The following is a 14,054-nucleotide window of genomic DNA, read 5'->3' as shown; positions in this document are numbered from 1 at the left end:
TTGCATACTTGCCAACCCTCACGGATTTTCTGGGAGACTCCTGAAATTCAGCGCTTCTCCCGAAAACCTTCCGGGACAAATTTTCTCCCGAAAATCTCCTGAAATTCAGGCAGAGCTGGAGGCCACGCCCCCTCCAGCTCTATGAGGACGTGAGTGATGTGTCTGAGAGCGTGTCTGCCCAATGACGTTATAACTGTAGAATGATCGAGGGCGAGTTCTTGGTTTCTTATGTGGGTTTATTGTTAGGCAGTTTCATTAAGTCCTCCCAGCGCAGCAACAACACACAACAACAGCAGTCACGTTTACGTCTACCACTCTACCGTAAGGCAGTTCGTCTGCCGTAAACAGCATGTGACACTCTTAAACATGACAATACTGCCATCTACTGTACATGCACCACAACACCTCCAGGCAACTTCAACCCTTTACTAATCCTCCTCCAATCACATTCCATCTCCCTGAATTGTAAATAACCTAATGTAAATAATCTAATGTATTTCTAATGTATATACTTGTTCTTATGCTATCTGAGCTCACTAGGTTCTCTGCTGGCTGTACATATCCTACTAAGTAAGACCTACACTGTTTCAATGTCCATTTCTCTGTTGATGCAATTGTTGATGACTGAAGTACTGATATCGACCAAAGCTCCTCATCCCACCCCCCGGATTGTAAATAATTCAATGTATATACTATGATGATTTACTTGTGTGATGACTGTATTATGCTGATAGTATATATTTGTACCATCAATCAATCAATCAATGTTTACTTATATAGCCCTAAATCTACCATGAATTGATTAAAGTGGACCCCGACTTAAACAAGTTGAAAAACTTATTGTGGTGTTAACATTTAGTGGTCAATTGTACGGAGTATGTACTGTACTGTGTAATCTACTAATAAAAGTTTCAATCAATCAATCAATCAATCAATCAATCAATCAATCAATCAATCTACTTTAGAAAATGCAGTGCACAACTGCGCACACAACAGCTGTAAATATACCCCTCCCCTCATAACCACGCCCCCACCGCCAACCACGCCCCCCCACCCCCCGAAATCGGAGGTCTCAAGGTTGGCAAGTATGACTTGTTGTCACAAGTGAGTATTCATGTGTGGCAGCCAAGGGAGGCCCACTCTCGTGATCTGATTGGTCATCACAACAGTCGACTGTACTTGACCTACATTGTTGATCCAGAAGACTTGGGACATATTTCATGCAACACTGGCAACTACTTAGCTGAAGTCTGGTTGGATTAAAGCTCTAACAAAAAGAGCAACACTGGAGCCTAACCTGACGGGAAGAATATACGACATTTTATATTTAGGGAAAGTCAATTAAAAATCAAATAAACTTTTATCAATTTATGATCATGATTCGTGTTCGGCCAGCAGAGAAGGTCCTGACGGGCCACCACTGTCATCAAAATCATACAATAGGAACATGTGCATCTTCTCAACACTTCTGCATAATCCAAGTGGAGTCAGTGTTGGGTCTGACCCAGGACCTGCAGAACCCACAGCTGGACATAGCACTAATAATTTACTCTGAAGTGGTCTACAGCTTGCCGTGTCACTGCCGCCATGACTTGCGGCTGAGCACGCACACGCAGGCCACATTGATGCGGATGAGCCTCCAGGCCACCAGCTTCTTGAAGGAGGTCAAGGCGCGGACGAAGGTGTGCGAGTTGGTGCAGTGAGAGTTCCAGTGGCGACCGTCGATGCCCAGGCACCCCGAGTCCCCCGCCTGTGAGCTGTGACACGTGGTCTCGAAGAAGTACTGCTTCTTGTTGACATTGTTGATGTTGACGTCCGGCAGCACCGTCACCTCATTCCCTGAGATGTCCGTGGCCTTGGTCTTGTTGCCCACCCACACGCTGACGCTCTCGCACACAGAGTACACACCTCGGCTCTGAGGCTGGCCCGCTCGCCTTCGGCTTCTACGCCCCGTGGGTTCGGCGTCGGGGGGCTGGACGCTAAAGAGCACCCTGGGGGAGAGCCTGCGCCGCTTGTTGAAGATCTTAGTGTCCACTTTTGGGACGGAGTCGCCCGTAGCCTCCTGGTGTGCAGTGGGGGCGGTGCCCGAGTCCTCCCTGACGGCGGCCGCGGCCTGGGCACTGAAGAAAAGCAACAGGACCAGCATAGATGACCTCATGGGCACACCACCTGTGGAGACAGCACACCTTCAGTCTTAACCACCCGGACATTCTGAAGCCGACGGACTGATCACCTGTTCAACCATTTACTTGCACCGACTGACTGGCCTGAAAGTCCAGGTTTTTGTAAACATGGAAGACCAACTACATCTTTTTGTGGCAGCAGATCCAAGCAACTGAAATACCTTATTTTTCAGACTATAAGGCGCACTTTAAATCCTTTAATTTTCTCACAATACGCCTTATAACCCGGTGCGCCTGATATACGGAATAATTCTGGTTGTGCTTACCGACTTCCAAGCTATTTTATTTGTGGCAGTAGAAACACTTAACACCAGACTTAATGCGTTCACACACTAAGACCAGAATTAATGTGTTCACACACTAAGACCAGACTTTAGTAGAACTTAAAATGACAGAATGTGAGTAAGTGAGTGAGTGTCAGAACTTGGAATAGTCCAGTGCCAAACCAGTTCTTACTCCTGTGTACCTCATCCAAGGTTCATTTGGAGTCTTAGAGCTAATAATCTTCTTGTCATCCTTCTTAGCAAACAGTGAGAGTAGACATGTTCATACCTGTGATGGCGCTGTTGGCGGGCTGCGTACGCTTAGGGGGCGGAGCTTTACTGTACAACTACAGTTGGCACTAGTCACATGACTCCTGATTACACCTTGTGAAGTCTCAAAGTAATACTTAGACTCACACGGTTTTCATTGAGGGCCACATGGTCCTCAGAGGGCCCGTCAGACTGTGAACCATTTTATTACAATATGACTTGTTTTCTACGTACAGTGTGAAAAAAGACGACAACGGACGTTCATCAATATTAGTTTTGGCATCTTGGTGTTAGACGTCTTTACCTTCTCAGAGTCTCCTGGAGAACTGGACCACCTAGTCTGAGGCACCTAGAGGGTGTGAAGAGCTGGCTTGGGACCTCCTGCCATGTGGCCTCCTGCTATTCGAGACTCTTGTGACCTGCAACTGAGACACCAGCAGACTTTCAGTGACCTGCTAACACTGTTGTGCTGACAGTAGTGTTGACTTTCAGCTAAGACACCAGCAGACTTTGTACAAAGTACCCCACCTTCCTTGTCCAGGGTTTAAACTGTCTTCCTTATCCGGGGTGTACCCCGCCTTCCTTGTCCAGGGTGTACGCCGTCTTCTGCCCGAATGCAGCTGAGATAAGCTCTAGCACCCCCTGCCACCCCAAAAGGGACAAGCGTAAGGAAATGGATGGATAAAAAATTTAGATGTATTTAGTGTTTGGTGCAGCCGGACCGGAGCAGGAGGGGATAGAAGAAGACAGACAAAGAAGAACGACAAAATACAAATAAAATAACGCCCGCCAATATATTAGCCGCCACACCTTAAAAATAATTAGTTTTTTAACGTGAAAACAAAATAAAGTGATATCATGTATTGTCACCTCCAGAAAAAAACACACAAAGTCTCACACTCTTTTTAGTTGTTATTGCCAATCTTATGCTGACAACCAGCCTGATTCCAACATGTATTTGTTCCGTGTGCTCACCCGTCTCTGTGCTTCACTTCACATTCTGCACCCACACGCCGTGTTCACAGACCATGGGACAAATGAACATCATGGCAAACATACACATCAACACCAGTATGTACTTACAGTATACATTCATATATGTGTAGTTCATTATGTGCGCTCAAGTGATGAGTGACGCACTGACATTTTGACCGTGGAAGAAAGATGTCCTCTGGTCAACAGAACAGCGCTACCAGAACCAAATGTTGTGAGGATGTAAGTCATTCACACGGGGTTGTCTGGACTTGGAAGTACTTCAATATATTGGAGATATAACCACAGACAGACATCTTCACAATTTAGGGGACACTTTTAGTGTGAGAGTAAGCAAGTGAAACGTCATCTTCAGCCTGCTTTTTGTGGTGCATAGCCATACTTGCCAACCTTGAGACCTCCGATTTCGGGTGGTGGGGAGGAAGCGTGGTTGGGGGCGTGGTTTTGGGTGGGGGGCGTGGTTAAGAGGGGACGAGTATAATTCACCAACTCGAGTATTTCATATATATATATATATATATATATATATATATATATATATATATATATATATATATATATATATATATATATATATATATATATATATATATATATATGTGTGTGTGTGGGGGCGTATGAAATACTTGACTTTCAATGAATTTTAGCTATATAGATTTATTTTATTATATATATAAATGAAATAAATAGTAGAATTTCAGACGGCACCTATCAAATACACAGTAATAAAAACACAGTTGTTCTACTAACTATACTGTGCTTGCTGGTTATTAAAAAAAACAACAACAACACTTACCGTTCACTATTTGAGTAACCTTTGTTCTGCCATTTGCGTGCAGTACTGGCGAGAGTCACTTGCCGTCAGGTGCACAACACCACGTAAATAGTTGGCCAATCAAAAAGCAACCCCATAACGCTATAGCCAACATTCACCAGGAGATGGCGACAGACAGCATTGAATCACTCTATTACAGACGGCGTCGCCATGGCTGTAACTTCCTCGTTCTTCTGCTTCGTCTCTTTGTGTGTGCAGTTTTTTATTAAAAATCCATAGATGTTGTAACGTGATTGGGCAGGCAAGCTGTTTGTACAACACGAAAGCGGACGTGAAAACAGGCTGTCCCCACTCATGACCGCATGGAGCTGGAGGAGGCGTGAATTTTGGGAGATTTCCGGGAGAAAATTTCTTCCTGGAGGTTTTCGGGTGAGGCGCTGAATTTCGGGAGTCTCCCGGAAATTCCAGGAGGGTTGGCAAGTATGTGCATTGCAGTCTACAATAACACCAGAGATAGATGCAAACCAGTTTACATGAACACCACAGATAGATGCTGGATTTGTTGCCAGTTGTTTTACTAATATGAATGATGACTAAATGGATTAGAGAAATCATTAGGAAAAATACAATCTCAACAAAGTGCAAAAAGAAGTAACGATTGAAAATTAGAGCAAAACTATATGATGTGATAACAAATATATATAGTAACAGATGTAAGTCATACAATTTGTTTGCACAAAAATCGGATATATGTATCATAGCATATCATTTGAGAACGCCATATTAACCGCGTCCCTAACCACGCCCCCATTATCAGATATCTCTCTCTCTCTCTCTCTCTCTGTCTCTCTCTCTCTCTCTCTCTCTCTATATATATATATATATATATATATATATATATGTATATATATATATATATATATATATATATATATATATGTATATATATATATATATATATATATATATATATATATATATATATATATATATATATATATATATATATATATATATATATATATACATATACATATATATGTGTGTGTGTGTGTGGGCTCATACGAGTCACCCAGGCCCTCTCTGATAATGCCACCAGTGCAGTCGTCTTTAAGAACCAAACAGGACAGTTCTTCAGAACCACAGTAGTTGTCAGTTTAGGATTGATTCTCTCCCCCACTTTGTTCAGTCTATTCCTAGAGAGACTCCTGCAGGGACCTATACCAGCACCAGACTACAATATCAATAAACAGCAGGCCCATCTGCAATCTACATTTTGCAGATAATATGAACCTCATGGCAGGCTCACACTCCTAACTGCAGGACCTTACAAAAGACAAGATACTACCAACACAAACCAGTGAGGGTGTGCCAGGTGAAGTCCAAAGACTGTTTGGTCAACAAGAACCCTGCTGGCAAACGACTGAAGAAGGACATCAACTTGGTTCAGCCACACATGCCGCCATGACACCCTGTGCAAGACCATTATGCAGGGCACACTAAAGGATGGAGGGAAGCCAGGAAGACTATGGGAATCCATCCTGGACAGACAACATCATGACATGGACAGACCTGTCCACCCCAGAACTGTTATCAACCAATATTAACCACCATGCATTCATACTCAACAGCCATACATGTCACACTAAGGGTGGCCGTACGAATAAGGGCAACACTGTCATAAATATATGCCATATAGTGATACCACACTAAACAACACAGTCATAAACATGTGCCATAGAGTGACACCACACTACACAACACTATCATAAACGTGTGCCATATTGGGAAACGACACTAAACAACATTGTCATAAAATGTGCCATATTGGGAAACCACACAAAACAACACTTTCATAAACTTTTGCCGTATTGTGAAACCAAACTAAACAACTCTGTCATAAACTTTTGCCGTATTGTGAAACCACACTAAACAACTCTGTCATAAACATGTGCCAGATAGTGAAACCACACTAAACAACACTGTCATAATTATGTGCCATATAGTGAAACCACACTACACGACACTATCATAATCATGTGCCATTTTGTAAAACCCCACTAAACAACACTGTCATAAATATATGCCATATTGGGAACCCACACTAAGCAACACTATCATAATCATGTGCCATTTTGTAAAACCCCACTAAACAACACTGTCATAAAAATGTGCCATATCGGGAAACCACACTAAGCAACGCTTTCATAAACTTCTGCCATATTGTGAAACCACACTAAACAACACTGTCATAAGCATGTGCCATAAAGTGAAACCACACTTAACCACACATTCATAAATATATGCAATATTGTAAAACAACACTAAACAACATCTGTCATGAACATGTGCCATATTGGGAAACCCCACTAAACAACACTGTCATAAACATGTGCCATATAGTGAAAATACGCCAAACAATACTGTCATACACATCTGCCATTTTATGAAACCAGACTAAACAAAACAGTCATAAACACGTGCCATATAATGAAAGCACAATAAACAATACTGTTGTAAACATGTTCCGTATTGTGAAACCACACTAAATAACAGTCATAAACATGTGCCATATACTTTAACCACAATTAACAACACTGTCGTAAACATATGCCATATAGTGAAACCACGCCAAACAATACTGTCATACACATGTGCCATTTTATGAAACCACACTAAACAACACAGTCATAAACACGTGCCATATAATGAAAGCACAATAAACAATACTGTTGTAAACATGTTCCGTATTGTGAAACCACACTAAATAACAGTCAGAAACATGTGCCATATAGTCTAACCACAATAAAAAACACTGTCGTAAACATGTGCCTTATAGTGAAACCACACTGAACAACACTGTCATAAACATGACCCATATAGTGAAACCCCACGTAGTACCAACATCGTCACGTCCGTTGTGTCCTGAGCAAGACACTTCACCCTTGCTCCTGATGAGTGCTGGTTAGCGCCTTGCATGGCAGCTCCCTCCATCAGTGTGTGAATGTGTGTGTTAATGGGTGAATGTGGAAGTAGTGTCAAAGCGCTTTGAGTACCTTGAAGGTAGAAATGCGCTATACAAGTACAACCCATTTACCATTTAAACAACACTAAGATGAACATGTGCCGTATTGTGAAACCACACTAAACAACAGTCATAAACACGTGCCATATAATGAAAGCACAATAAACAACACTGTTGTAAATGTGCCATATTGTGAAACCACACTAAATAACAGTCATAAACATGTGCCATACAGTTTAACCCCAATGAACAACAATGTTGTAAACATGTGCCATATAGTGAAACCACACTAAACAACACTGTCATAAATATGTCCCATATAGTGAAACGCCACTAAACAACACTGTCATAAACATTTGCCATATAGTGAAACCGCACTAAACAACACTCAGATGAACATGTGCCGTATAGTGAAACGACACCACTAAACAACACTGTCATAAATTTGTGCCATATAGTGAAACCACACTAAACAACATTGTCGTAAACATGTGCCATATTGTGAAACCACACTAAACAACAGTGTCATAAAAATGTGCCAAAGAGTGAAATCACATTAAACAACACTGTCATAAATATGTGTCCTATGGGGAAACTGTTAGAATAATTATGTGTATATTATCACACAACTCTTATGCTTTACGGGCCGTTACTACAGTTATCATCAATTTTGCTGAAGTTGTACTTTTCAATCAGTGCAAAGGGACAACTGGCAATTCAAAAGATTGCAAGTCTTCTCGTAAGAGGGTTTATGTCCAGACTCGGCCTGCTGACTGCCAAGACCGAACATCGAGTACCGTGATGCAGACAAAGCAGACAAGGCGATATCACGCGTGTCAGCACATTTGCATTTCTGAATAATCATACATTGTGTCCAACTGGGGCTGGTGAAATTACCCCCCTTCCTTCAGTAGCAGCCTCAGTGAAGTAACTAGGGACCTCCCAAATAAATAACAAGAAACATGTGGGCTGGACTTTAGAGTGTAGGTTGGATCTGTAACTAAGAAGTACAGCCCAATATGTCTCTCCTCATTGAGCCAAATTTTACTTTGTCTCTGCATGATTCCTTGCCTCTTGTCTGTTTAATAGAAGTCATCAGTGTTTGAACCTGACATCTTCTTGGTCCTTCGAGCCGGATTCCAACATGTCTGACGATTCCAGCCGGGTGAGTAAAACCAGAAGACCATGGCAACCATTTCCCAATGAGGAGCTGCTTTTCTTCACCCCGACTGGGATCTGAGGATTGGCGGGAAAAACCGAGGACAAGAGTGAGGAATGCAGATTTCAGTGAGTACGTTTTAAATTACAAAGGAAAAATTGCGTGTGACTGAAGGTTACAACGCATAGAAAAAAGCATGTAACTAAGGGTTACGACGCATAGAAAGAGTGTGTGACTAAGTGTTACGACGCATAGACAAACCCTGTAAATCCTAAGCCCTAACAGGTAAATAGGCGAAAGAATCAGAAGGACGGCGGAGTACACAAAAAAACAAAAATCCTGTTGAATTTAACATTGAAAATAAGCCAAATTAAGGACAGCAAAGTCCACGTAAAAAACGAAAATAGTCTGAAGGACGGCGTAGTCCACAAAAACTGAAAATTCCGTAAACCAGGTGTGAAAGTGAGAGTGTGTTACTTCTACTATTACTATTACATCTCACAACTAAAGTTGTGAGATGTAATAGTGGGTTATTGTGGAAGATCTAGGCGAGACATCTCCACTGGGGCACAACCTCCAGTAGAAGTAATGAATACCACAATAATAATTTAAACCACTATCTTACAACAAAGATCTTATGAGTTCGGCTCTGTAGAGGATGACGGATTACTCCAAATTCTCAAAATGGGAAAAGAGACAAATAAACCAAAGGTTAGGTTTGGGACGGCGTGGCAAAGTTGGTAGAGTGGCTGTGCCAGCAATCTGAGGGTTATTGGTTCAATCCCCACCTTCTACCATCCTAGTCACGTCCGTTGTGTCCTTGGGCAAGACACTTCACCCTTGCTCCTGATGGGACCTGGTGAGCGCCTTGCATGGCAGCTCCCGCCGTCAGTGTGTGAATGTGTGTGTAAATGGGCGAATGTGGAAATACTGTCAAAGCGCTTTGGGCTCCTTAAAAAGGGGTAGAAAAGTGCTATAGAAGTACAACCCATTTACCATTTACCATTGGTCCAAAAGACGAGTTAAAATGTAAAGACTGGAAATTTCTCCATAACTGGATCTCAAAACATGAATTTACCTGATGCCTCAAAGTAGGTGATATATTAAAACTGCGGGAATCTATAATACAAAAATGCTGAGTAAACCAAAAGAAACTGGCCAGAATGGGGTAAGAACACTTGGAGTGCTGGATGAGGATGGCTCAAAGAAAGGAAGAACAGGAAGAAAGGGAAATAAAAGGAAAATAAGAGGAAAAAGAAAGGGCTAAGAGAGACGAAAAGCTTATGTTTCATAGAGCAGAATATTATGAGACAGGCCCAGTTAGTGGAAGAAATAGGCAAATTGTAAGGGAAGATAGTGAGGAAGAAGTACAGACAGAAGCCGCCAAACCCAGCGCTCCAAAAACAACAAAACGTAGATCAATGTTAAACAAATGACAAAATTTACCGCCATACAATGAAAGTGTATCGGAAAAAACAACAGTAATCGCAAAAAGGGACCCAAAAAACGCAGACCCAAAATGGTCAATTACAATCTATTCAAACCAACATAAAAGACAACAACGACAACAACAGCAGATACTCCCTGATGCATGTCGGTGTTGTGGGAAAGAAGGACATTTCACACGAGACGGAAAAAGAAAAAACAACTGTGGAGGTCTTCCTCTTCCCCTTTGGATTCCTAGCGGATCACTGGGACCACAACACTTGATACGTGCGTCTTTAACAGAACAGATTTTATTTTACATTCACAATAGTTTCCAAAGTCCCTCTTTTTTGCTCTCGGCAATCGGGTTTATTTTATACAACGTTCACTCTCTGCTTTTCAGCCTCTCGGTCTCCTCTGTCCTCACGAAGAAGAGAACCCCTCATGTTGGCTGCTTCCCTGTACACACCCCGCCCGCAGGGGACGCGCGACCACGCCCCTCCACAACAACAATCAAGGTTACTCAGCATGACCAGGTCAGGAGACATCCAAATCTCCAATGACCACACCAAAAGACAAAGAAAATGATCAGAGTGATCATAAGAACATACTAAGTTATGAGAACTTAGGTGAACAAACAGCAAGTAAACCAGAAATAATAATTCAAATAAAAGGCATCCCTCCATCCATCCATCCATTTCCTACCGCTTATTCCCTTTTGGGCTCGCGGGGGGCGCTGGCGCCTATCTCAGCTACAATCAGCGGAAGGCGGCGTACACCCTGGACAAGTCGCCACTTTATCGCAGGGCCAACACAGATAGACAGACAACATTCACACTCACATTCACACACTAGGGCCAATTTTGCGTTACCAATCAACCTATGCCCAGGTGCATGTTGTTGGGGGTGGGAGGAAGCCGGAGTACCCGGAGGGAACCCATTAAATCATGGTGGAAAACATGCAAACTCCACACAGAAAGATCCCGAGCCTGGGATTGAACCCAGGACTGCAGGACCTTCGTATTGTGAGGCAGACACACTAACCCCTCTTCCACCATGAAGAAATCAAATTTCTGTGTGACACTGAAGCATGTAGATTTACATGTAGAGAATAAAACTAAGTGGACACAACATTTCTGCAAGAGCATCGGACTCTCCAGTAAACTTCCAAAGACAAGAGGTGATGGCTATGCTAGGATTAGCGATACAATCAAATTATGAAGAAGGAATGACTGTTAAAAGATGACACCAATTAGAGAGAGAGTGATAAGAGATAAGGAGAGATGTATGACATTATGTGGTTGCTGACTCTGTTGTATTTTATAAGACTGATTTATTGTTGGATTAATGTGTTGTTGAAAAGGAGAAAATTAGAAAAATGGATGGTAAATTGGAGATTGTGAGTAGTGTGGATAGAGAGAGAGGTTAGGAGCGAGATAAATATTTAAAAATAGATGAAGAAAGAGGAAGAAATCAATAAGAATAATTTAATGTAAAATGTAATAAACTAATGCGTACAACAGATAATGTGGGGGTATTGAAATAAGACATGAAGACAATGTACACTGAAGATATACATGTATATATATATACATATATAATTATATATATTATATATATATATATATATATATATATATATATATATATATAATTAAAATAATGGAAAAATAAGAACCTATATTAATAACTATAATAAGAGTCAATATGTACAGAATGATAAATTGATTCAAAATAAGTTTAATGTTTACAAGTTGAGGAAAAAAAACAAAGAAAAACACTCTTCGAGTGTTGCTCGCCTTATCTCTTAGGATGTGCACACGCACACACACAACTTTGTGTGTGTGTGTGTGTGCGTATGTGTGTGTGTGTGTGTGTGTGTGAGTGTGTGTGGCGCGTTGGGAATGGATGTGTGAAAATGAATCTATTACTTGTACATTTAAAGTACGTTTAATTTTAATGTGTAGTTTAACATTATTAAGTTGTTTTATGTTTTAGACATTTGCAGTACACCATACATCTGGGTGCTGAGCTAAGATAAGATAATGGCATAACATAGAATAAATAAAGGAGGCATGGCAATCACAACAGCTATAGCGATAGACAACTGTTTGCTTTGAATATTGTTGAATAATAATTACAAATAAAAAATATAAAGAATTAAAAGAATGTCTCTTCAGAATTGTAAAATTATAGTTTAATTCACGTATAGACAGTTTTTAGTGGGTTTAAAATGTTACTTAAAATTACATGAAGTAATACGTATAACATTTGAATTAGGAATATTGATTAAGGGTTTATCAGGACAATTAATGCTGTGATTTTAAACATCATATGCAGGATTGGACACATTTCACAGTGATTGATATCAGTAATGCATTCTTCTCGATACCAATACATAAAGAAGTCAATTTTGAATTGCATTTACATATAAAGGGAAAATATACACCTATACAAGATTACCTCAAGGGTATGCGGAAAGTCCAACAATCTATTCACAAGAAATGCATGCAATCATGTCCAAATTCAACCCTCCAGGAGGAGGACAAAAGTCCTGATATACATAGATGACATATTGTTAGCATCACCAGATAAGGAAACCTGAAGAAAATATACATTAGCGTTATTAAATCATCTACATAGTGAAGGACACAAAGTAAGCAAAACAAAAGTCCATTTATGCAAAACAGAAGTGAAGTATCTAGGACATTCTCTAAACAAAGATGGACGTACTATTGTGGAAAGTACAAAAAACAGCAATACTACAAGCACCAAAACCACAAACAAAAAAGCAAATGATGTCATTTCTAGGATTAACTAATTACTGTAGAAATTGGATACCAAATTACATTGAAATAGGAGTTCCATTAAATAAATTAATGTATGAATAAGATCCAAAAATGTCATCACCTGTAGAGTGAAATTCAAAAGCTGAAGCAGCATTCTGTGAAATATAAATAGAATATGATGTGTGGTTTTTATGGCAACTAATTTTTGGAAAGCTATTAAATGACCATCGAATTACTCAGCGCAAGCTGCATATCTAGTAGCACTAACAGAAGTATGTAACGTAATGAAAAATCAAAATGTTACAATGCACACAAAAAGCCAATATGCATTCTCAACAGTGCACACATATGCACAACACTGGCAAAATAGAGGAATGATAACGTCAACAGGAAAAACAGTAACACATGGAGAGCTATTAAAATAATTATTAAAAGTGGTACAGTTAGCAACTAAAATAGCAATATGCAAATGTGCGACACACACCAACGGAACGGACGCAAAATCACGAAGAAACTCGTATGCGGAGAAAACAGCAAAACAAGCAGCAGAACAAGAAATGCAAGTTTTTCAAACTACAAACTAGGGCCTTGAATAATGATACACTAAAAGACATGCAACAACAAAGTACACCAAAAGAAAAAGATAAGTTGATAAAAAAAAAACAAAAAAACGGAGCTACGGTGGTGACGACTATAAATTGGTAAATCAAGTTGCAGCTGGGGGCTTCACGGTGGAAGAGGGGTTTGTGCGTCTGCCTCACAATACGAAGGTCCTGAGTAGTCCTGGGTTCAATCCCGGGCTTGGGCTCTTTCTGTGTGGAGTTTGCATGTCCTCCCCGTGAATGCGTGGGTTCTTTCCTCCCACCTCCAAAGACATGCACCTGGGGATAGGTTGATTGGCAACACTAAATTGGCCCTAATGTGTGAATGTGAGTGTGAATGTTGTCTGTCTATCTGTGTTGGCCCTGCGATGAGGTCTGGCATAGATACATCTATGTGGGATGGATGGTTAGATGTGTTTTCTGCAAATAAAAGGCCTTGGACGGCGTGACGAAATTGGTAGAGTGGCTGTACCAGCAATCTGAGGGTTACTGGTTCAATCCCCACCTTCTACCATGCTAGTCACATCCGTTGTGTCCTTGGGCAAGACACTTCACCCTTGCTCCTGATGG

At 40.9% G+C, this 14,054-nt stretch overlaps 1 protein-coding gene across 3 annotated transcripts in view; it reads right to left on the bottom strand.

Moving 5' to 3' along the window:
* Positions 1-1,070: 1,070 nt before the first annotated feature.
* The window catches only part of ngfb (nerve growth factor b (beta polypeptide)), a 63,840-nt gene continuing 50,856 nt past the window's right edge, over positions 1,071-14,054 (bottom strand). Inside the window, exons 2-4 of one of the 3 annotated variants that reach the window (XM_061885156.1) lie at positions 8,618-8,745; positions 3,021-3,141; positions 1,071-2,169 (exon numbers count right to left, since the gene is read on the bottom strand). In XM_061885156.1, coding sequence (XP_061741140.1) covers positions 1,577-2,158 — 582 coding nt within the window. In that variant the 5' untranslated portion in view covers positions 2,159-2,169; positions 3,021-3,141; positions 8,618-8,745 and the 3' untranslated portion in view covers positions 1,071-1,576. Of the gene's footprint in view, positions 2,170-3,020; positions 3,142-3,244; positions 3,359-8,617; positions 8,746-14,054 lie in introns of all 3 variants that reach the window. The other 2 variants (XM_061885163.1, XM_061885147.1) reach the window with 2 other exon arrangements.

Source organism: Nerophis ophidion, linkage group LG02 (genome assembly GCF_033978795.1).
Source record: "Nerophis ophidion isolate RoL-2023_Sa linkage group LG02, RoL_Noph_v1.0, whole genome shotgun sequence".
Lineage (NCBI taxonomy): Eukaryota > Metazoa > Chordata > Actinopteri > Syngnathiformes > Syngnathidae > Nerophis > Nerophis ophidion.
Note: the sequence above shows the minus strand (reverse complement) of the source record. Positions and strands in the feature narration are given on the sequence as shown.